At 43.9% G+C, this 25,593-nt stretch overlaps 1 protein-coding gene across 1 annotated transcript; it reads left to right on the plus strand.

Moving 5' to 3' along the window:
- Positions 1-1,071: 1,071 nt before the first annotated feature.
- F2 (coagulation factor II, thrombin) lies at positions 1,072-22,902 on the plus strand. The gene is made up of 14 exons (XM_063117487.1): positions 1,072-1,190; positions 4,473-4,636; positions 6,666-6,690; positions 7,966-8,016; positions 9,107-9,221; positions 10,652-10,788; positions 11,315-11,620; positions 13,008-13,121; positions 14,679-14,805; positions 15,147-15,314; positions 16,608-16,781; positions 20,693-20,871; positions 21,951-22,021; positions 22,629-22,902. Exons 1-14 carry the CDS (start codon positions 1,112-1,114, stop codon positions 22,770-22,772), a joined length of 1,854 nt encoding a protein of 617 aa, XP_062973557.1. The 5' UTR covers positions 1,072-1,111; the 3' UTR covers positions 22,773-22,902.
- Positions 22,903-25,593: the final 2,691 nt, after the last annotated feature.

Genomic DNA, 25,593 nt, shown 5'->3' on the forward strand with positions numbered 1-25,593 from the left:
TCCTTTGAGCAGACCTATTGCAGAATAGGATCCCAGAATCAAAGATTTGAAATGAGACCTTGTGGTGATGTCTGTGTGAATTTTTTGCAACAGCTGGATGCCCTAAAGCAGTCTTCACCAACCTGGTGTTCTCTAAATATAGAATCATAGAATAGTAGAGTTGGAAGGGGCCAATAAGGCCATCAAGTCCAACCCCCTGCTCAATGAAGGAATCTACCTTAAAGAATCCTTGACAGATGGCTGTCCAGCTGCCTCTTGAATGCCTCTAGTGTCAGAGAGCCCACGACCTCCCTAAGTAATTGGTTCCATTCTCGTATTGTCCATTGAGCCCATTATTCTGTGTCCTGCACTCTGGGATGATCAAGAAGAAATCCTGGGCCTCCTCTGTGTGACAACCTTTCTAGCGTTTGAAGAGTGCTATCATGTCTCCCCTCAGTCTTCTCTTCTCCAGGCTAAACATGCCCAGTTCTTTCAGTCTTTCCTCATAGGGCTTTGTTTCCAGACCCCTGATTATTTTGGAATTCAGCTCCAGCCAGCATGACCAATGGTCTAGAATCCTGGGAATTGTAGTCTCAAACAACTGGAAGGTACTAGGTTGAGGAATGAAACCCTAAAGCAGGGGTAGGAAATCTGACACCCTCCAGATGTTTTGGATGGCAACTTCCATAATACCCGACCCATGCTGGCTGGGGCTGATGGGAGTTGTCATCTCCCAACATCTGGAGGGCACTAGGTTGTCTACCCTGCCCTAAAGCATATGGTAATACCCTGTTTTAAGTCAGGACAGTCAGATGTCTTGTGCTTCAAGAAATAGACTGTCTTATTTCATAAAGTATAGGATGTCTGTCCAAGTTGGAACTGATTTGGAATTTATATCACCTTGTCTCCAAATGCATGCATGCCTGGGGTCCTTCCTAATTACTGGTAGCTTATTCCAAGCAGCTTTCAGGAAGACAAATGCACTGCTGGAAGGGAGAGAAGCCTTGCTGTCCCTGACACATTGTGACCTGGTTCCTGTTTCTTCATGCTAGTTCAACATTAACCCAGGCTGGGCGGCAGCGCTTCTTCATCTGTCCCCTCTGTGATTGCCTGCCAGTCAGGAGCGCACACAATGGGGCAGAACAGAACCAGAATGCTGCGGACCCTTCTGCTTGTCAGCCTGCTACACCTCACACTGAGCCATGACCAGGGTAAGGGATCACGAGTCTGAGGAAAGTGGGAGAGCTTGAAAGCAATGGGTCAGATCACACAACCTTCCGTTTAGGCAGCAACACTTCATGGCCTAGGGAAGGAGTCAATTCGAACTCAGAGGCGTTTCTGAGTAAATGGGCCTAAGAGAAGGGTGGAGTGGAACATGAAGCTCATTCTATGGACCTCCTATATGTGGAGATCAAGGCCTCAGGACATCCTTCCTGCAGAGGAGGAAGAAGAAGCAGCCATTTGAAAGCAATGGCCAGGGCACAATAGAGATGGATTGGGTATGGCAACTGGATAGAGCCATTCAGGACACTGCAGTCCTGTGAGCAGAGCCAGTGTGGTGTAGAGTTAGAGTGTTGGACTGGGACTCGGAAGATCCAGGTTCTAATCCCCACTCAGCCATGAAGCTCACTGAGCGGGCCAGTTGTTGACTCTCAACCTAACCTACTTCACAGTGTGGAGGAGGACTATGTAAGCCCTCTTGGATTCATTGCAGGAGGAAAAAAGGTGGGATATCAGTGCGATAATAAACAATGCAATAAATGTTTCAAAGACTCCTGACTTTAGAGCAAGGAGGATCCTGGGCGATGATTGGGAAAAGGTTAAGAAGGGGAGGCAGGAAAAATGTGCTGGAGAGGGTGGGGGACATAGAGTAGCTGCACAGCGTTTTTTGATTGTTGGTATTAAGAGCCCTTTGCCTGGAAACACCCTTATACCTGAGTATGCATACCTGAGTAAACAATCGTCAGGAGTCACACAGGTTTGAAGGGCGCATGTTTGTATTTTCTCCATGCTTCTTGTAGGGAGATTGATGGCAGGGGCGGGGGAGAGGACCCTCCTTGATCATTCCTTCTTGGCAGGAATTCTTCATCTTGACAGAATGGCTCTTCTTAACAGACTTACCAGCACTTTATATTCACCAAGAGATTGAATGTACTCCGAGAGCTGAATATCATTTTGAGGAGCATGTGTGTTTGTGTGTGTTGGGGGAGTGTAATTTGATCAACTTCTTAAACCCTTTCCCACCCTTTTCCTGATAAACATTATATGTTCTCTGCCTCCAATACCAACTTCAAGAGCTGTAGTTCTTCATCGTGGTCTCTGTGCATCACACATATGGGCTCTGCCCCCAACTGGGCAGCTTTTCTGCAATTTTTCTCCCCCATTCTAAAAGATTTAAATTCCTCCCCATAGGCTTAGTTACTAGCAGTAAAAGCTTTAAGCTACAATATGCTGGTATTTTGTGTTCAGCCCCACCCACCACACAAATGCAGTCCTCAAGGACCTCTCTGAAATGGAACTTGGCCCTCAGTTCTTTGAAGTTTATGCCCTATTAAATGTTTAAGGTACCACAGGAGATTCTTGGTTGTTTCTATCTCCAGTGTTTCAATCCAGCCTCTACCTTGCCCCTCTAGCTGTTGTAGAGTAGCCAATTATGGTTTTTGTCTTGCCAATAGAGTTGGAAGGGGCCTGTAAGGCCATTGAGTCCAGCCTCCTGCTCAATGCAGGAATCCACCTTAAAGCATCTCTGGCAGATGGATGTCCAGCAGCCTCTTGAATGCCTCTAGTTTGGGAAAGCGCACCACCTCCCTAGGTAATTGGTTCCATTGTCATACTGCTCTAACAGTCAGGAAGTTTTCCTGATGTTCAGCTGGAATCTGCCTTCCTGTAACTTAAGCCCATTATTCTGTGTCCTGCACTCTGGGAGGATCGAGAAGAGATCCTGGCCCTCCTCTGTGTGACAACCTTTCAAGTATTTGAAGAGTGCTATCATGTCTCCCCTCAGTCTTCTCTTCTCCAGGCTAAACCTGCCCATTTCTTTCAATCTGTTCTCATTGGGCTTTGTTTCCCAGACCCCCTGAACATCCTTGTTGCCCTCCTCTGAACCTCCTCCAGCTTGTCTGCGTCCTTCTTGAATTGTGGAGCCCAGAACTAGACACAGTACTCAAGATGAGGGCTAACCAGTGCCGAATAGAGGGGAACCAGTACCTTGCGCAATTTGGAAGCTATAGTTCTAGTAATGCAGCCCCAAATATTATTTACTTTTTTGCAGCCACATCACCCTGTTGTCTCATATTCAGTTTGTGATCTACAACAATTCCAAGATCCTTCTCGCTTGTAGTATTGCTGAGCCAAGCCTGAATCTTAAAAAGAAAATGAATGTGCCTGCATGTTGCAAAGGTTCAGATGCTGGGGTTAAACAAACAGAGACCAGCGTGTGCCACCAAAGAGACAGTCCACAGCATGAGGGCTGAATAAACAGCTCTTTCTGTGCAAACAGGAAGGAATTGGGGGAAGTGTCTATATAGCAGATCGATGCCTCATCATTTGGAAACGTCCGATTCTGGGCACAGCCCTGGTATTAAGTTCAGTGGGGAGGCCCTGTTCTGCTACCAGAATAGGCTGCTAATATGATTTTCTATTTGTTAATGTATTTATTGATTATTGACAGAAGAATAACAGTGCAATCATTTGGGTCTTAAGAGAGCAGATGTGATACCTCCCAAGTGAGTAGAATCCTCCTCCCTTCAAACAGCTTCTTATCCAGTAACCCCCCTCCCTACAAGTTAATATAGCTGGTTTTCAAACGGTGAAGGTAAAATGGGGGTGAGGTAATAATAATAATAATAATAATAATAATAATAATAATAATAATAATAATAAAATAATAGGAAAACTTTCTGCAGATGGGTGAAAAATAGATGATAAATTAATGCTCAGAGAGAGAACAATTCTAGAAATGGGGACTGATAATTTGACAAAACTTTCTACATTGTCTGTTGTAACACACAAGGCCATCAATGGGACAGATTTTTGTTTTGTTTTCGCAGCACCTTTCTCCAGTTCCGGCTTCTGCCTCAGTGTGATGGTTATTGTGTAAATCTGCCTTCCCCAGCTTGGTGCTCTCCAGATGATTTGGTCTTGAACTCCCATCAGCCCCAGGCAGCATGGCCAATGGACTGGAATGCCAGGAGGCAGAGTCAAAAACACTGGAGGGCACCAGGTTGGGGAAGGCTGGTGTAGGGTTAGGGTGTGTGTGTGTGTGTGTGTGTGTGTGTGTGTGTGTGTGTGTGTGTGTGTGTGTTGGAGTAGTGTGTTAATGTGTGGCCCTACTTTGCCAAAGGGGGCTAGCCATGGGCTCCTTCCCACCCGGTGGCTCAGTCTAGACTCTTCTTTTTTAAAAAATAAAACACCCTCCAGAGATAAAAGGTGAAATGGTTGAATCTCTTTCTGGCCCACCAGTCACTAACTGAAGGGTGTTTTGCTCTTGCCAGTCTTTCTCGAGGAGAAGCAAGCGCTGTCCTTGCTGCAGCGCTCACGCCGATACAACAAGGGATTCATGGAAGAGTTGCGCTCAGGCAACCTAGAACGGGAGTGTCTGGAGGAAATCTGCAGCTATGAGGAAGCCCGCGAAACCTTTGAGTCTGATATCCAAACAGTATGTATCCCCGCGTGCTCCAGAGGCAGGGCTGGCCATTCCTAGTGTCAAGGGTTCAACTACCCACGTGAAGTTTGTTCCCAGTTCTTGGAGAAAGATGTTTCTGTTGAGGTCATGCAGCAGTGACTCTGGAGCTATTGGCCTCTCACCAAAGCAGTGGATTGAATTTGGGACAGCAGCAAACTCAGGGCTGAGTCGCCTCTTCTTTCTTATTGATGTTCCATACAGGGCCATCTCACGGTATTTTGGAGCCCTGGGTGAGGTGCACCCCCCACAATCTATTGAATATCTGCATCAAAATCTAAATACCGTTATAGGGTGACCATATGGAAAAGAGGAAGGGCTCCTGAATCTTTAACAGTTGTATTGAAAAGGGAATTTCAGCAGGTGTCATTTGTATATATGGGGAAGGAAAGGAAAGGAACCTCTCGTGCAAGCACTGAGTCATTACTGACTCTTGGAGTTGACGTTTTCTTGGTAGGCCTTATAGCGGGGTGGTTTGCCATTGCCTTCCCCGGCCGTTATTACCTTTCCCCCAGCTAACTGGGTACTCATTTTACCAACTTCAGGAGGATGGAAGGCTGAGTTGACCCGAGCCGGCTGCCTGAAACCAGCTTCCGCTGGGATCGAACTCAGGCCGTGGGGAGAGTTTCAGCTGCAGAAACTGCTGCTTTACCACTCTGCACCACACGAGGCTCATATATGGGGACCCTGGTGAAATTTCTTCTTCATCACAACAGTTAAAGCTGCAGGTGCCTTGCTCTCTTTTAAATCTGGTCACTCTAGTATAGAACTGTTGTGATGAAGAGGGAATTTCTCCAGGTTCTCCATATATACAAATGACACCTGCTGAAATTCCCTTTTCTATGCAACTGTTAAAGATACAGGATCTCTGTCCTCCTTTTCATATGGTCACCCTATATACATCAAAATACATGCATAAAAATAAGTGATGAATGCTCCCTGCCCAGTGCACGCACACTGGTGTGTAGAGTCACATTTCGTGACATTTGGAAGCCTACACAACAGTGAGAGAACAATCTACAGACCTAGGAATTTGACAGCACTAACGCAGAAGAGAAGTACTTTAAGCATGTGGTGAGTTTTGCTCACTGCTGGTCTGTCTTGTCTTTCCTGCTTCTGGTAGACCCACTGATGACTTCAAAGGGTACAAGGCAGTAGAGGCTGGTGGCTCTGATTTCAGTGGGACACTCTGGGTTTCCATCAGAACTCTAAAGGAACTATCCAAACTTGGGTGGCTCCTTTAGAATTCTGGCTAGTTCTGACTGAATCCCGGAACGGATCTACTGCCCCACTGTCATCGGAGCCACCAGGCTCTACTGAAACAAGGGCTTATCAGTAAATGGAACTGTGAGTATCTAAGATACTCCACTCCACTTCTGGAGCAGTGGGAGGAGTTGTGCAAAAGTAGGCAGGGCTCCTGCACCCTTAGTAGCTACGTAGAAAAGAGAATTTCAGGCAGGAGTTGAAGGTACACCTGCTGAAATTCCCCTTTCCACACAGTGTTTACATCTGGCCTTGTTAGCTATGCCTAGATGCTTCACCAGATGTGTTGATGGGGTGGGGGAAGGATCTTGTGTCACTGTAAAGAGTTGCTACGAGACTTGAGATGTGCAGTGAGGAATTTCCCATGGTTAATGAGCTGAGACTGCTGTCCAATGTTTTATTTCATTGCCACCAAGCAGGGATGTGAATTCGAGAGATGAGCAAGTGATGGGCCGAGAGGCTGAGCCCAAGATGGAGGAAGGGAGAGTGTCAGATGGTTGGTCTGCAAGACAAGTATCGCAGGGTTCCCTCTAGGTGGCAGCCATGGCGGCTGCCTTGTTGACGTAACTGGAGAGCCAGCCCTGTGCTCATGCCCCAGTCTCCCTCCTAGGAGCTCTGAGGGCTCTCTCATCTAGGCCGGGTACGTGGCCAGGCCTGCCTAGCACAAGAGATAGAACTGCATCATTGGACCTCAGACCATTCTCTCTCGCCATCCTTCTAAATGGGCGCTTTTGTTTTGCAGAATCTATTTTGGACAAAATACACAGGTACGTTGCTGCTCCTCGGCCCTTCGAGTCCAACCCTTGGCCATCTAGCAGAGCCAGCCCTATCATTCAGCTGAACAAGGCGGCTACATCAGGCAGCAGATTTGGGCATCACAGAAGGGCAGCAAATTGCTAGTGAACTAGTTTGTTGTTGTGTTTTTACTGTCAGGGAAGTGGGGGAATGTGCTTGCGGAATGTTCTGTCTCAGGTGCCAAAATAATTTGTCTGGCTTTGGGTACCATGCATGCACACCAACATGGCTGGGCGGGGGGGGGGGGCACCATTGGCTGCCCTGCCGATTAGACTTTGGGGGCATTTCCATGCTGCCAGTGTTGATGCGCCCTGACTATTGCCTGGATGTTTCTCTCTGCACAGGATTAAACCCTCCACCACTCCACCATCCCTTGTTATTAGCCTATCTCTCAGTAACAGAATCCTATTCAATCCATAAATATGTCTATTCATACTGAGAAAGAAAGTTTGATAATAATAATAATAATAATAATAATAATAATAATAATAAAATAAAAAAATAATTTCTTACCCGCCTCTCCGTTTGGATTGAGGCGGGGAACAACAATAAGTATAGAATACATACAACTGAATTAAAAGCATAATATACATTATTAAAACATCCTAAAAACATCCTAAAATCCCATTCGATAGGCCTGCCAGAATAGATCTGTCTTTATAGCTTTCTTAAATGCTAAAAGACTTTTAAGTTGACAAGTCTCCTCCAGCAGGCCATATTTCCTTCATTTGCTGATGCAGCAGAAGTACAGACCATTATTCCGTCCTCCTCTAGATAGCTATCTACAGTATCTTACTGATAAGTCTCAACTAATAGTTCGTTTCAAAGTGGGAAGCAGGGAAGCCAGAAGCTTTTTCCTAATTCAGCTTTGTCCAACATTTGTGCCTTTGGGGGCCAGAAAAGGGAGAGTTGCTGTACTGCACCCTTCCCCAACTGGCACCCTCCAGATAGGTTGGACTACAACTCCCATTATACTCAGCCAGCATGGCCATTGCTCTACAGCCTCGAAGTCCATTATAATGGACAACAGGGATATCCTATGGCTTGACTAGTGGGGAGGAAGTCTAGAGGGAAGATGGGGGGAAAGGCACTTGTACTCATAGGTAGGCTCCATCCATCTTCCCCACAGCACTTAGGGAAAGCCATGAGGAGAATGCTCAGGTTGCTTTTGACCTGATTGTTCTCTAGGTGTTATGAAGGAGCACAAGGTCCCTTTGAGCTGAATAATCTTCTTCTTCTTCTTCTAGCTTGCAGCGGTCAGAGGGAGTCCAGAGCAATTCTTGATGCCTGCCTAAACGGTAAGTGATTTACAGAGGATCTGTGAGGCCTTGGTGACAATAAGCACAAAGAAGCTGTAGAGGAGCAGCGGGAAGGGTTACAAGCCAAAGCAGCCGTCGTCCCCTGAATCCGCTGTGATATGTTGTGAATGTGGTCACAGTAAAAGGCAAATTCTAAATGTACTTGAGAGAAATTGATTGGGCACATTCAGTGAGGAGGAGGTCTTGCAGGATTCTCCGCTAAATTGGGGCACTGCAAGCATGTCATTTTAAGCAGATATGCATGGTGGACGTACTAACCCCATGTAACATGTGAGAGACACAAAACCCGCATTTTCAAAGACACAAGGGTTGCTATACAAAGTGTGTACATGTGGCAAGGAGCAAGAAACGATGTAAACTTAATGACCTGCCACGGTTTATTTTGCACTTTGTTTCCTTTGAAAATGTGCTTTTAATGTGTTTTATTCTGTTTTTATTCTAATTTATTTTGTCCACCACTCTGAAATAAACTACACATAAACAGGCATTTGTTTCCTGCAATGCGTGATGTGGTCCTAATATAGCCTATATAACCAACAAATTCCTTCTTAATCAATGGGGCTTCTTCACCCACCCACCCCAATGCTAGCCCTTACCCATGCCAAATTTCAGGTACTTAGGTTTCACAGTCATGGAGCTGTGGTGGTGATAAGTGGATGGTGAGACACACATATTCTTTATTATTATATACTTTTTATTGCTTGCCTTGGTTTTATGGGAACCTAGTAAGCTGAAGAACAGGATAAAAATATTTAAAATAAATATGTATGTCTGCTTGTAGGAATGTATAAAGGTATGTGTATGGGTCAGTTGATCCTTGCATGTACATTGATTAATGGCTGCCTGAATGAATGGTCCATCCCAGATTCCAAGCATGCCTCTTTCTTTCTTTCTTTCTTTCTTTCTTTCTTTCTTTCTTTCTAAAAATAATGCTTTTCAATGGAGCTAGTCAAAAATTTACAGATTACTTTTGTAATCTGGTACTTTTACAGGATATAATTCTTTGTATATTTTCAAATAAGGGACATACAAATTTATTTTAATCATACTTATTGTTTTACTGTTTTAGCTCAGACACATGACTGTGTCCAAGGCTTAGGACAAAATTACAGGGGAACGATTTCGGCTACCAAGTCGGGAATTGAATGCCAGTACTGGTCCAGCAAGTTTCCTCACAAGCCTGAGTAAGTTTGTTTGTTTGTTTGTTTATAAAAAAAGATTTCTACCTTAAGAAGCAGTTTGACAATTACAAAATATTGGTACAATTAAAGAGCGTTCACAGCCAAAATAAAATAAATAAAACAGGATTATAGCTAGCAAGATTAAAATACACAGCAGAGGTTCAGAGGGGACAAACTAGCTTTAAAACTAGCTTTCTGTCCCTTTTAAGCCTTTGTCATGGTTTGCAAGCTCAAAATCAGTGGCCCCTGCCCATGTTTTTGCCACTGGCATATTGCTGAATTGTGGTTGTGCAGCAGCAGCAGGAGTTTGGTCCCCTGGAGGGTCAGAGGATGAAAACTGCCCCCCAGGCGCACACCCCTGTTGTACATAAATAAAAATAAAATAAGGAATTGGTTTCAACTACAGCAGTGGTGCTGATCTTCTCATTAAGCAACACACATTCCCTGGAAAGTGAGGGATGGTTAGGGATCAGTAATGGCAAAGCGTCAATGAAAGCGTGTGACCAATTTTGGCCTGTAATGCCCAGATGCTTGTGGGGTTTGGTTGTGTCTTCTAAGAAGCATTCACAGTTCACGCAGAGCAAATGTGAAGTGGCTACTACATCGCATGGCGAAAAGCACAAATCTTTGAATAACCCCTTCCCTTCCCGGGAATCATCTGAAATTTGCTGATTTTCTATGCAAGATGTTGGGATTCCTCCAAAGACTTGTTGATGTAAAAAGGGTTCCCTGAAGGCTGAAATTCTAAAAAGCACTGAGCTATAGGGTAGCAGAGGGGGCCTGTTCATGCTGGGGAAAATCTGAAACCCATCTGTAGATATGTGTGCAGCCATCTTGCCTGCTTCTGCCATAGCTCTGGAGGAAGAAGGAGTGAGCAAGGCAGGAGTAGGCAATGGGGACGTCAGGTCCTCTTCCAGTTGGACTTCCCCTTGCCAAAGTTAACTGATGTCAACTGCCCTGTGGGAATGAATATTCGATGCTGGCTCCTGTTCCAATGCAGCTGGTTGTGTTGTTCAGTTCTGTGTTGTTGCATCTGTTGCAGTTTGTAAATATTGTAAGCCACTTTGAGAACACAAGTTGAAAAAGTGGAATATAATCCCTCTAAATAAATAAATAAATAAATAAATAAATAAATAAGCAAGCAAGCAAGTGATCTGCGCATGCTGGGAAGCCATAGCCTGTCATAGCTTTTAAACATACATACAGTGTGAAATGCAGACATGCAATTGTCATATGTGGCCATCTGTGCGTGACCATCACACTTTTTGCTTACACAGAAAATGCTTCCCATGTAGAAAAAGCATCAACCGCAGGGTGGCCCTTGGAGCCATGAATCCCTCAGCTCTGTAACTATAAAACTGATGGAACTGGTGGAATCTTCTGCTTTTTCCTATATATATGGCCCTCCTGTGTTGAAGCATGGTTTCTTTCAGGATCAACTCGACGACCCACCCAAATGCCAACCTCACAGAAAACTACTGTAGGAATCCAAACGACAACCCACTCGGGCCCTGGTGTTATACTCGTAATGCCGTAGTGCAAAAAGAAGAATGTGTCATTCCTGTGTGTGGTGAGTCTCAGTGTTAGTACTTCAGGTAAAGTTTGATTGGGTCTCAGCCTTAAGTTATAGGAGTAGACAAACACAGTTTCCTCCTCTAAACCCAACTTAGATGTGATGAGGGAAAGGCACTCTGCATTTGATTCGAGGCACTCATTCATTATTAGATTTTTTTAGTATGGCACTAAACCTTGGCATTCAAAAATTGTGCTGGACCTTAGCTCAAGCTAAGACTGGAACCTGATCTAAAGTGGCCGTGGGAATGGAAAGCCCAGGCTGCAGGGAAGATGGCTTTCTGGTGCATCATGTTCAAGACTCTAGAAATGAAATTATGATGAATCAAGTGTATTCCCAGGGGAGGGGGATGACATCTCTAGCTACGGTAGGCCTGTGGTCATAGCCTCAGCTCTAAACTTATGTGATGGCACTTGCAGCAGAGAAACCAGACTGGGTGAATTAACGCTACATCACATTGCTTTCTCTTGAAACAGGAGCATCCTTTTCCTAATGGCCATGTTATCTTGCTCCCCCTTTTCAGGTGGGAACCAGACCACAGTTCCATTTTCTCCACGATCCCAACCACCAGACATATCCCCGCAGCAACCATGCATCCCTGATAATGGACTAATGTATACTGGGACCCTCTCTGTCACCCTCTCTGGGGCCCAGTGCTTGCCTTGGGCCTCAGAAGAACTAAGTCAGCTTGTCCATCGCAGAGACTTCCATTCAAACATACAACTGGTGGAAAATTATTGCCGAAATCCTGATGGTGACGATGAAGGTGTTTGGTGCTACATCAACCATCCGAACATGACCACTGATTATTGTGACTTGAACTACTGTGGTGAGCAGTGGCCTGCAAGACATGGGGCTTCTATTTTTTAATGCTAAAACTACCGTATTTCTTCAATTCTAAGACGCACATTTTTCCCCATATAAACATCTCTAAAAATGGGGTGCGTCTTAGAATCAACGCTTTTTTCTGTCGGTGACACTGAAATTAGTGTGCGTCTTAGAATCGATGGCGTCTTAGAATCGAAGAAATATGGTAATGATGGGATGCTATCTCTGGAAAAGTCAGATATAGGCTTAAAGTCACGAATGCATGTTGGCTTTTCCTACAGGCTTTACAAAGATATGTTTGGTTTCTACCCGCCATGCTATGGTCTGAGCAATCTTAAGCACTGGGGGAGGGAAGGTAAGAGAGGTCCATGGCAGAGCCACCACAGCATGCTGAGCACTGCTGGCTCACAGTGAGTAAGGCAAGAATGGTGTGTGCTTGTGAGCTCCATCCAACGAGTGTTTTATTGCACGCTCGTTACTGGGCACTCACAGAGTTTGCTCAGGTCCCTCACATGGCGTCGTCTGCCTCCCGCCCCTTCTGGCCTTCCCTGCATGACAAAAAAACCCCTCGTTAAGTCCGATGGTTTTTAAAACTTGTAATCGCTGTTCTCTCCTGCTGTGTGCAGGAGAAGCAGCGCCATTAGAACAGCAGACTCAATGGGCCTCCTGCTCGTTCAGTACTTCCTCTTTTGAAAAGAGGAAGTAACTGAGGAATGAAAACACGGGTGGAGAAGTGACGGTAGGGAGCGTGTTTCCCCCCAGTGTGATGGAGCTTTATGTGTGTGGTGGTGTTTTTCACTAGTTTCTTTGCCACCATTTGTTTTTAAAACTTTTCCTTCCCATTGAAACCAATTGTGGGTGGACAGAGGGGGGGAATTAACGACACCAGCTCAAGGGTTGGTCTATTTGGGGATCTCAGGAGGAAGATGTTTGGAAAATGAGGGGGGCTTAGGATTCTGCAGATCCACAGCCTCCCCCAATATGCCCCTGGCATACCTGCCCTGCTGTGCCCTCTGCTGTCTGCCAAACATTGCAGGTGAGTCAGGAACAATACTGGAGCTTTCTGTCTGTGCCCCATGGACCTCCCTCTCCCTGCCCTCAAGGTGAGGGAAATCTAAAGCATCCTCCAGCCCCTTGCTGGGCTCCCAGGAAGCACAGGATTGCTCTCATGATGGCTTTTTCTCTTGGCCTCTTCCTTGGAAGCAGATCTAACTGCAGAACAGGATCAGGGGACTAACAGTGCAATCCTACACATGTCTACTCAGAAATAAGCCCCACTGGATTCAGTGAAATTCACTCCCAGGTAAGTGAGTATAGGATTACTGCCAGATTCTTTGCAAAATAAATTCCTTCTCTGTATTCTCCCCCCTGCCCCATTTATGTTTCAGAAAGTGAACTGAGTTATGCAGATGATGTGGATGACGCGCAAAGAGCAGGCCGGACTACTGCTGTACAACATACGACCTTCTTTGATCCGAAGACATTTGGTGAAGGCGAAGCAGGTGAGAAACCAGGTCAAACCAAGAAATAGCAAAAGGAGATAATACTGAAACTGTCATATCTTCCTACAATGTATTGCGGAATAAAAGCACTAGTGTGGTTTCACTTATTGCTGATGTTAGAATTGTCAGCTCTCCTACAGCAACTGCTCCTGTGTTTCTGCTTAGCATATCATAATTTTCCTGGCAGAGAGAGAAGCAAAATTACCTGTTTAATTTTTGCATGGCAGGTTGCTGTCAATGGCACAAGTGTGGGAGTAGTTAAATGAGCTGGCAACTCTAGCTGAAGTATCAGCTTCATTTTGCTTCTAGATTGTAAGCCCCTCGGGGTAGAAGTTAATTACTGATTCCCTCTCATTATTTTCTTCTCTTTTTTGCTATTTTAAAAAGAAAAAAAATGAGGGTAAATCAGTCTTCTCTCCTCCTTCTCCTCCCCTTTGAGAAGAGAAACTGACACTGGGGCAACTTAGAATCAGATGCTGTTCATCACTAATCGCCCAGCTCAGATCAACAGGAAGCAATAAAATGGGTTGTATTTACAAAGAGGCGGTATTACATTTAAAGGCATAAGAGCCCGTAAAAGCCTTAATAGCACTTTGAGGATTGTGTTCCAATTAGCCCTTCATGCTGATGGGCTGACCAGGGGGATGATCTCACCTGCAGACCCAACATGCCCTCAAAATCTGCTCTAGAGAATTGGGGAACCCTCCGGAACAGGTTGTGGGGGGAGCAGACGGGAGGAGAAATCCCATGGCGTGAGTAGAAATCTGCTCACAGGGTATTGGATTTCACCTTGTCTATATGCACTGCTGAGGCTGGTGCTGCAAATGCATTTTATTACAAAAGAAATGCAACGTGCTAACAATAGCACCATGCGGATGCTCTGTAAAAAGCGAGTGAACAAATGATAGCAAATCCAGAGAAAAGGGCTAGTGGAGAAGCAACCTTTGTTTTTCAGCAGTACTTTCATGCAGGTCTTTAATTACGCGCATGGCCCTATTCAGCCAGAGTTTCTCCATGTGGAGAACTTGCCCCATTTAAGATGTGGAGAAAATTGCCCCAGAGACAAAGTTTGCTCTTTTAGCTGGCACTTGGGTTTTTTTTAAAACAGTGCCAGAATTTAATTAACATATTAATAGTAATTAAGAAGTTAGTTAGCATTTGTGGCAGGAAGAGGGCCAAAAATATACTTTAACCTTATCCTTAAATGGTTTTTTAATCGTATTTTACTGTAAGTGTAGTTTTGTGTATATACCTTTGTTCGTATGTATTATATGTGGTGTAAAGATTTTGTGTTTGTGATGTTTAAAACAATATATATATATATAATCAAAAACAATGCCAGAAATCGCGGTCAAGGGCCAAAACCTCTGCCTTCAAATAATTATGCATATTATTGGAAATGTGGAGGGACCAAGAATACCAGGCAGTATAGCTCATAGTTAAAGTACTGATTTCGGACAAGTTCTCCATCCCCATCTTTTTCTAGCAGGAGAAAATATGGGCCGGGCCTTTATAAAGCCCACATTTGTGAACAGATGGATGGGGCTCTATTTCCAGATTGTGGTCTCCGTCCCCTGTTTGAGAAGAAGAAGATTACCGATAAATCGGAGCATGAGCTAGAGGAATCTTACCTGGCAGGCCGAGTTGTGAAGGGTGAAAATGCTGAAGTAGGCAGCGCCCCATGGTAAGTGTTGCCACTGAGGGCTTGCTAACATTCCTTCTCATTCAGTGCTGGGGATTGCTGGCATTTGGGGGCTACACAAGTAGCACTGGCCAGTCCTTCTGACATGGCTGCCATACAACAGAGGTGGTCGACTTGTGGCCCTCTAGATATTTGGGCCTACAATTCCCCTCACCATTGGCTCTGCTGCCCACCCAGGGAACCATATCAGGACTGGACTGGGCTGTTATCTGCAGCTTGTCCTCTGTGTCCTTGGGATGTTTTTGCTAAGCTACTGACACTGGGGACACTTCTCTTCCTCTCTCCCTACCCCACCCCTACCTCCTGCCCTGATTTTATCCTAGGCAAGTGATGCTGTTCAAGAGCAACCCCCAGGAACTGCTCTGTGGTGCCAGTCTCATCAGCAATCGCTGGATTCTGACTGCTGCCCACTGCATCTTCTATCCACCCTGGGATAAGAATTTCACAACAGCAGACCTCCTTGTACGGATTGGCAAGCATAACAGGAAAACGTAAGAGCTCAGAAGGGAAATGATGAATCAATCCAAGTATGTATCAAACAGCCAGAGAGAGCAATCTGATGGTCCCTGGGAGAGCATTCCAGGGATCATAGGGTAGTTCAGAAAGACCCTTCTGAGGTCAGAGTCGGCGCTCCAACCTCAGAAGGGGGAGTCAAAGATCTGATCCCGCTCGCCTGCCCCCCACTTCTCCAAGAGGTAAAAAGTGCAGCACTTACCTGGGCCTAGCGGTGTAGTGCTTACTTGGATTTAGTTTCCTTTCTAGGGAAGTCTCTGGAGGTGGTTTGTAGTATTTGAATTTATTTACCTACTTGAGCACTGGTGAAGACACAGCATGAAACATGCCAACAGACAAGCAAATCTGCCCCAACTCAGATCTCCAGTGAGAAGCAGCTCCCCAAGAAGGATCTTTCTTTCTGCTTGCAGAACCCCAAAACTCTGTTCTCTATTGCACTCAGAAACTGCATCCTCTCTCCTTTATCCCTCTCCCAGGCATACATACAGACCTAGGTGACCTCATCCTATGTTGCAGCTGGTGAAGGGAGATATGCCCCTGCCCCTTTCTCTGCTAATTCCCCCTCTATTCAGAGCATTCCAGCATGGCCCTATATCAAGAAATAATCATCTAACAGTTTTAATAGAGACACATCCCCTGAATATCCTGGATCACTAACCTGTTGTTTCCCCAACAAAAGGTGTGTCAGGTAACTTTGTTTTTGGCTATGAAGGGAATACCCAGCAGTATCTCCGGCTCCATTAATTGATCAATTTTTTAAAATGTATCCAAACGATGGGTGGTATACAAACATAAACAATTCAACCATCAATACAATAAAAACTAAACATCTTAACAATAAAATTGAGGTGCAATAAACAAAACTATTCAACTAACTAAAAACAGAGAAAGTAAATTTTAAATGCCTGGCCAAAGCAATGTCTTGCCCTGGGGCTGAAAAGAGCACAGTGCCAGCATCAGCTGTAGCTCCTTCAGGAGGGCATTCTAAAGTCAGGCTGTGACCGCAGAGAAGGCCCCGCCTCCTTCCTGGATGCATAATGCATTTGTCATACCAAAGGAACTTAGAGAATTTTAATGAACTTTCTTCTGACCGAACTCCCCAATTTTACAACAGTATGCTCCTCAAGTCATTTATTGGGGTAGGGGAAGCTCTATTAAGCCATGCATTCAGCTCATCTTCTGTAAACCATGTGGGCAAGTTGAAGGTATCCTGATGCCAGTACTGAACTACTGCAACTGCTTCCTCCCTTGGTTCTCTGGGAATCTTTCAGATATGAGAGGACCATGGAGAAAATTGTCTTGTTGGATAAAATCCTCCTCCACCCCAAGTACACCTGGAAGGGCTATCTCGACCGAGACATTGCACTATTGCGCCTGAAGAAGCCTGTTCCTTTCAGTGACTATATACAACCCATCTGTTTGCCCACCAAGGAGATTGTGCAAAGGTAAGGAGATAGATTTATTTTTTTTTATGGGAAAAGCCCCATCCCTAACTATCAGTAACCTGTCTAGATAAGCAAGTGCCTTGTAAACCAATTGGACGGTGCTGTAAGAGTAAACAATGCTGTAAATGTCCTCAAACAACCATCTGGAATGGAGAAACTTTTGGGAAGGACAAATTTGGTGTTCATAATGAATCCCTTGCTGATTTCCAGTGGAGTTTGATGCCCTTCACTAGCAGGTTCTGAGTTGCCACCCACTAAATTAGGCAGGCAAATAAAGTTGGAGGTCTGTTATGTGGAAGAGATGTAATCCCCCAAGTTCTCTAGTTGTAGCAAAATCTTCAGTCTGTTGTCAGCTAGAAAACAGAAGTCAAACAGCATCAATAGGAAAAACAATGTAGCTGTTTAAAAAGGTAATGCTTTACCCAAGACACACAAAGAACATGAATATAACCATGTTTCTTGGAAATAAGTCCCAGTGATCCCAGTTAGGCTTACTTTCACATTTAGTATGCCTAAGATTGCAACCTTAGAGGAGAGAAGGCCAGATTCATACAGGGAGGCAAACTGTCTGCATGTAGAATAAGGAGAAAAGGCATTTACCAATAAGTAAGTCCTCCCTAAAAGCATCCTGAAAGAGAGAATGCAAAAGAACTAGATTAACAACACTAAGTTCCAGAGCAGACAAACTGCAGCCGAAAACCTGTTTTGTTCTGTCAAAGTCATAGAATCATAGAATAGCAGAGTTGGAAGGGGCCTACAAGGCCATCGAGTCCAACCCCCTGCTCAATGCAGGAATCCACCCTAAAGCATCCCTGACAGATGGTTGTCCAGCTGCCTCTTGAATGCCTCTAGTGTGGGAGAGCCCACAACCTCCCTAGGTAGCTGATTCCACTGTCGCACTGCTCTAACAGTCAGGAAGTTTTTCCTGATGTCCAGCCGGAATCTGGCTTCCTTTAACTTGAGCCCGTTATTCCGTGTCCTGCACTCTGGGAGAATCGAGAAGAGATCCTGGCCCTCCTCTGTGTGACAACCTTTTAAGTATTTGAAGAGTGCTATCATGTCTCCCCTCCATCTTCTCTTCTCCAGGCTAAACATGCCCAGTTCTTTCAGTCTCTCTTCATAGGGCTTTGTTTCTAGACCTCTGATCATCCTCGTTGCCCTCTTCTGAACACGCTCCAGCTTGTCTGCGTCCTTCTTGAATTGTGGAGCCCAGAACTGGACGCAATACTCTAGATGAGGCCTAACCAGGGCCGAATAGAGAGGAACCAGTACCTCACGTGATTTGGAAGCTATACTTCTATTAATGCAGCCCAAAATAGCATTTGCCTTTCTTGCAGCCATATCGCACTGTTGGCTCATATTCAGCTTGTGATCTACAACAATTCCAAGATCTTTCTCATTTGTAGTATTGCTGAGCCAAGTGTCCCCCATCTTGTAACTGTGCATTTGGTTTCTATTCCCTAAATGTAGAACTTGGCATTTATCCCTATTAAATTTCATCCTGTTGTTTTCAGCCCAGCACTCCAGCCTATCAAGATCACTTTGAAGTTTGTTTCTGTCTTCCAGGGTATTAGCTATCCCACCCAATTTGGTGTCATCTGCAAATTTGATCAGCGTTCCCTGCACCTAAGTCTGCCAAATAAACTGAAGAGTTCAGAGGATGGTGCTCCTCCATCATTCTGTGGACAGGAACCCAGCGAAAACTGAGGATGGGAGGGAGGGAGAGAGGGAGTTATGGGGGTTCCTGAATGTTCCAGAAGAGGAAAGCTGGGTGTAGGAGTGCCGTCTCACTAATCTACTATTTATTTATTTATTACATTTATATACCGCCCCATAGCCGAAGCTCTCTGGGCGGTTTACTAGAATTCTTTGAGAGCATCAACAAACATGTAGACGGGTGATGCAGTGGACATTCTGTACTTGGACTTCCAAAAGGATTTTGATAAAGTCCCCCACCAAAGACTCTTGAATAAACTTAGTAGTCATGGAATAAGAGGAGAGGTCCTCTTATGGATCAGTAACTGGTTAGAGAACAGAAAGCAGAGAGTAGGAATAAATGGTCAATTCTCCTGATGGAGCTAAGTAAATAGTGGAGTCCCACAGGGATCGGTATTGGGACCAGTTCTTTTCAACTTATTCATAAATTCATAAATGATCTGGAATTAGGAGTGAGCAGTGAAGTGGCCAAGTTTGCTGATGACACCAAATTATTTAAGGTTCTTAAAACATGAAGGGATTGTGAATAGCTCCAGAGGGATCTCTCCAAGCTGGGAGAGTGGGTGTCCAAATGGCAGATGCGGTTCAATGTGAGCAAGTGTAAGGTGATGCACATTGGGGCAAAAACCCCAACTTCAAGTATAACCTAATGGGATCTGAGCTGGCGGTGACCAAACAAGAAAAAGATCTTGGGATTGTGTTGGACAGCTCAATGAAATTGTCAGCAGTGTGCGGCCGCTGTAAAGAAGGCAAACTCCATGTTAGTCATTTTAAGAAAAGGAATTGAGTATAAAACTGCTAGTATCATACTGCCTTTATGCAACTCTATGGTGCGACCACACTTAGAATACTCTGTACAGTTCTGGTCACCACACTTAAAAAATTATATTATAGAGCTGGAAAAAGTGCAGAAAAGGGCAACTAAAACGATTAAGGGGCTGGAGCACCTCCCCTACGAGGAAGGTTACAACAACTGGGATTGTTTAGTTTGGAAAAAAGGAGGCTAAGGGGAGACATGATAGAGGTGTACAAAATTATGCATGGTATGGAGAATGTGGATAGGGCGACACTTTTCTCCCTCTCTCAAAATACTAGAACCCAGGCTCATCCCATGAAGCTGATTAGTGGGAGATTCAGGACAAATAAAAGGAAGTATTTCTTCACACAGCACATAGTTAAATTATGAAACTCACTACCACAAGATGTAGTGATGGCCACCAATTTGGATGCCTTTAAAAGGGGGTTGGATAAATTCTTGGAGGTGAAGGCTATCAATGGCTACTAGCCCTGATAGTTATGTGCTATCTTCAGTATTCAAGGCAGTAAAGCTGGTGCACACCAGTTGCTGAAATACATGGGTTGGAGGGTGCTGTTGTACCATGTCCTGCTTTGTTGGTCCCTGGCCGATGGCTGGTTGGCCACTGTGTGAACAGAGTGCTGGACTAGATGGACCCTTGGTCTGATCCAGCATGGGACTTCTTATGTTCTTAGGAGGCCAGAGAGAACAGGTAAGTGTGACATCTGGCCAGGGCAAGCTAGTCCTGCCCTGGGATCAATAAGCACATGTGGGTCATGCAACTTAGTAAGCATCTGGCCTTACTGGTTTGGCTTCTCAGAAATCTGGGTAGAGGGGGGAGTTTATATTTGGTCATGATGTGGGCTACGTTTAAAACTAACATGTTTTTAAAAGGTGGTGAAATATCAGCCTGACTGCACAGCTGGGGAAGCTTAAGAATGACAGGGGAAGGTCATAATATGATGCCCCAACTCCCCCTCAGTTTTCATCTTTGAAAAAAAAAAGGAAATATGTCCATTCCCATAGATGCAGAGAAAAGTTTAAAGCATGACGAGTCCAGGGGATCTCAGATTTTGCTGTTTCTCATTGGTTGCTCTCTTTTTGACACCTAGCCTTTTTTCCATACCTTTCAACTCTACAGATGATTTTCCACCCAGATACCAATAGGCTCCCTCTTACCTTTTTCCCCATCTGCACCCTATTCTTTGCCAAAAATTAAAATCACAAGAGACGTTTTGGGTGTATATTTTATCAAGATGCATTATGCAGATTGAGTAAATGTGAATAAAAGGGCAATTTTAATGATTTATCATAGTAAGGTTAGATATTATGCCTGCAGATGTTAATGCCTACTCTACCAGCTCTCCAAGTGATTCTAATCTATGGTTTTGTCTTGCAGCCTGTTGCTAACAGGCTACAAAGGACGTGTAACTGGCTGGGGAAACCTACAGGAGACCTGGAGTAGTAGTGGGTCAGTTCTGCCCACTATACTGCAAGAAGTAAACCTGCCCATTGTGAGCCGGGATATCTGCAAAGCATCCACCAGGATTAAAGTCACAGACAACATGTTTTGTGCAGGTATCTTTTCCTAAGCATTTGTTTTCTTCCAGTTGAGTTAGAATCTGGTGAAGTTGTGTGTGTGTGTGTGTGTGTGTGTGTGTGTGTGTGCAGTTGGGGTTACTGAATGATCAGAGCGAATTATTTCAAAGATGTGAGCCAAGCCACATACCAGGGAAGAGAATTAGGCAGTCTGATTTCAGCCCTTGTGGGAGAGCTAGAACTGCCCTGGCCAAGGTAGGCAGGTAGCTGGAACCATCCCAAGCATGTTAGTACGCCTGCTCCCAAGCAACATGGCTAGTAAAGGTCTGAACCTGACTGAAGAACCTGAAAAATGCCCGCTTGGCACAAATGAAAGAAGCATTGAGAGCAATCCAAAAGAGGGAGGCATCTCTTTGGTTGGCAGAACTGCTCCCTGAGTGAAGTTCAGAAAGCTCCTCTCATTTAGCTCCAGGAATGGCATCATCCAGAGTAGAAATTTGGCTAAGCAAACACCTTGCCCTGAACAACATTGGACCAGGCCAGCAGCTTCCAACCTGCTTTTTAAAATCTTGGAAATGTTACCCTGCATTTTATTAAAAACAGCTAAGAAAGGATCTGTGCTAAAATATGCATCTCCTAGATTTATCAGCAGTAATTCTTACACGGATTTAGAGTTCCTCCACATGTGGACCAAATTTATAGGCCCTATATTTCCAGCATTTAAATTTTGTGATGAACATCCTATTAAGTTGTGCAGGTGTGAAACACCATAAAAAAAACCAATTATGTTTTCTGAATCAAGTCAAAGAGCAAAGGTAACTTGGTTGAAGTAAAAATATTTAACCAACTGAGCATATGACAAATTACATTTTATGTGGAAGTCACATAGAATCATAGAATAGCAGAGTTGGAAGGGGCCTACAAGGCCATCAAGTCCAACCCCCTGCTCAATGCAGGAATCAATAGTGTCAAGCCATCTTCAGAGACTACCAGAAACAAAACAAAAAGCATTGCTGGTTGCTTGATAGGAGAGCAAGCCAGGCGGCTTTCTAAGTTAACATTATTAAAAGTTAGCTATAGTCAATCACACTTGCTAATTCTTCTTTCTCTCTTTTTAGGGTACAGTCCTGAGGACACCAAGAGAGGAGATTCATGTGAGGGTGATAGTGGGGGGCCTTTTGTCATGAAGGTATGTGTGTTGGTCAGAGTGATGCAATATATGAATCTTCAACACAATACTGGATAAATTGATGAGATGGCCTGAATTTCACAGTGCTCAGTTTGTGTTGGGGAACCCAGGTGCAGGGAACCTACCAAACTTGCAGAGCAGCCAGTTTTATGCTGATACCCTCAAGCACACCTCTTTAGATTCACTATTGGGTATTAAGTGCATTCCCCAGCTTTGATAGGGCTATGTACTGTCCTTGCTAAAAAAGAAGAGATAAATTCTGCACTAAGGTAACCTAAATTCTGCAGCTGTATAGTTATAGAAAAAGTTCAGTACCAAGCATATGCAGCCTGGTGTCCTCCAGATGTTTTGGAGTACAGCTCCCAGAATTCCTGACTAATTGCCATGCTGGCTGGGGCTGTTGGGAGTTGAGGTCCAAAACATCTCGAGGGTACTAGGTTGGGAAAGGCTGCTCTATTCTGTAATCCAACAACACACACTGGAGTTTTTTTGACGTCCTTAAAAGATACAAAGATCTGCTGCTGCTCAATCTGTTATTTATATGCCCCTTTGGCTGTATGTTGACTCTTCCCTTGATATCCTTGTACTCTTCCCCACTTCCTTTCAGCACCCAACACTTAAGCGGTGGTATCAAGTGGGCATCGTCTCATGGGGAGAAGGCTGTGATCGTGATGGCAAATACGGGTTCTACACCCATTTGTTCCGTCTGAAGAAATGGATGCAAAAGACTATTGAGAGACATGGGCGTTAAAAGGAATGTAACTGTATCACCTGCACCTTGGTTTATAAATATGTATACTAATCAAATATTACAGTAAATAAAAAGCAAAGGAAGGAAACATTTCTGGGCACCAACCCAAATAAAGGTTCTGTACCAAGTATTCATTGCTCTCTGGTATTAATTGCAAGAAGTTTTGTTCAAAGCAGTACAAATACTACTAATAAAGATATCATGGCAGTACTGTTGTCAAGGTGAACGCATCTGGTCAAATAAACACACATTAATGGATGTATACCTCAATGCATTACTACTCAAACACCAGCCCACCAAGTCCAATGGAATATTCCAAAGGGTTACAGCCTTACCAAAGGAAGCTACAAATCCTGTGATTTTATCTTAGATGTAGGAACTCACTTAACCTAGTCTTTCACTAGCAATCAAAGAAACACCTTTCAGCTTAAAAAATGAGGTGTGGGGGATAAAATGTGGTATGTAGAATGTACTTTTTTCCTAACATCAAACATGGAACCACTGAATTAGTTTTGAAATTAGGTTTAAAGAACTCATCATTTTTTCTATAGCCTACCACCATGCAGAAATTTCAATACGAAAAATTCTTAACATGTTTGAAATGGAACGCTAACCACCAGTTTGGCATTAATGGTAGCAAGCCAAGAGCCAGCTTGCATATTCTTTGCGGTGGTGTGGTTGCTGCTGCACAAATCACTTCACTGTAGGCAGTTCCAATATTACACCAATAAAACGTAGACGTGCCCCGTCATTTGGTACTTCCCAGGCTGGTGATCCAGAGGGGCTGTGTGGTGCTGAGGTAGGAAGTAACCAAATGTTCATTGCTTCTGCATGTCACTACCAGTGCAGTATATAGAAGCCAGCTACAAAACAGCAGGCTTGCAGCAGAACAAGTACACAGAGCTCAGGGGTAGTGATAATGGGCAGATGTTGTGGAGATCATCTTCTTTGTACGTTCGTATATGTCCTAAATTTCAGGAGGGGAAAAAGCAAGCCAAGTAGAACAGACCAGGCCTGCTACCAATTTTGCACTGAATAGGCTGCATTATTGATGAGACATATGCGGGGCAATAGTGCAACAAACAGGTTGCAATAGCATTTAGTCAATGTAGTTTTGTTCAGTCCACTATTTTACTTTTTTTTAAAAAAACTGCATTTCTTCAAACAAAACAACATATCTCACTATATCTACAGCTGTTAATCTAGCCTTTTCTACAGCAGCAAACATTCCTCCACTGAGTAAGTGAAGCTCCAAAAGCTACAAGGAAAAGAATTGGCCAAGTTCATGACTATTAACTAAGCTACATGTTTTATACTCATTAAAGAGTGTTCTTCAGATAAATCATTTTCGCTTCAGCCTCTGAAAAAGAAAGTTAGGTAGTTCTATTTCTCCTGGGGTATCTTTTATAGCTATATCACCAAGATTCAGGGAGTACAGAGAAATTTAGTAGTAAAATGTAACATTTATTCAAATGAACTGTAGAAACATTTCCATTGGCTCTAGGTTAAGCTGAAAGTGGCTTAATCCAGTATTGAAATGGCAAATATTTATCAAAACTAAAGCCACACACCAGGCCAGGGAAGGGTGGGAGAGAGAGAGAGAAAGAGTATATTTTTAGACAAAGCATAAAGTTTGCCACAGAGGCTTCGCTACATTTCAAAATCTCATTTAATGACACACCCCTGTAAATTATAATTCTGACTGCTATTACCTCAAAATTCTGTGCATTTATGATACTAACGTAGTGATTCAGTGAGCTCTAATGTAATTTTAAAGAATTGGGCATCAGCTACAAAAGGGGACTATCTCTAGTAGTGCATAAGAGAAAAAATAGAGCCCAGCAAACTGTTAAGCATTTTGCACCATTTCAAGGCACACCATAGTGCTAGCAAGTGAGGATTGTGGCTTTTAAATATATACAGCACACTGGTCTGACATGTGCTGATTCACTCTTTTACAGCAGTAGCTAAGGTATATGTTTCTTTAAGCAGCAACTTCCACTGAAAATCTGCAAATTAGGACAAAAATAGGGCAAGTAGATGAGCCTCCCAGAAATTAGATAATGTGCACACTTGAGGACAAGCACCCTATGATGGGCACTATCTCCCAATGAGTGTGCATATATGCACACAGTGGCTAGTGCAGTTTCTGTAAAAGACTACTATTTTGATTTGGTGCAATACAAAACTAGGGTAATATAGACAGTGCTATTCAATCAAGGCCTAACAAGCATGAAGAACTGCAAATTAAATTAAACCTCTGTTGGCCACAGAAAAGAGCTGATGTTCCAGGGAGCCCACTATGCAGCTGCAATAGCATTTAGTTTAGAACATCTAAGGTGGGAGCAGAGAACACTAACCTAGAAGATTTCACAGAAATGCCATGTGTCGTGGCAGTTCTGGGAATCAGTAAAAGGCAGACAAAGGCATAACCCATACACATAAAAGCAGCAAGTCAGTCAGAAAATTCCCCATAGCTATTTGAATTAGGGAAATTCAACTATCGCAATATTGATCCACTTCAGAACACAAGCATTCTGGAAACAGAATCTCAAGGGACATTTTCAACCATCAGCAGCAATCACTGGTCATACATTTACTATGAACTTTCTAGCACTTTCTGAACTGACAACAGAATTGAGAATTTGTAGAGATCTAATTAGCGCATGTAATGTTTTGGGTTTCTCCATGTCGTTACTATACATGAAGAACATAATTTAAAGAACCCAGCCAAACCTTCTTGACTGTGGGATATTGTTCATCCAACTTTTTCAAGTTCCAGTTCTCAAAAAGGATGAAAGTAATTCCTCAAAAAGACAAA

This window comes from Elgaria multicarinata, chromosome 2 (genome assembly GCF_023053635.1).
Source record: "Elgaria multicarinata webbii isolate HBS135686 ecotype San Diego chromosome 2, rElgMul1.1.pri, whole genome shotgun sequence".
Taxonomy (NCBI): Eukaryota; Metazoa; Chordata; class Lepidosauria; order Squamata; family Anguidae; genus Elgaria; species Elgaria multicarinata.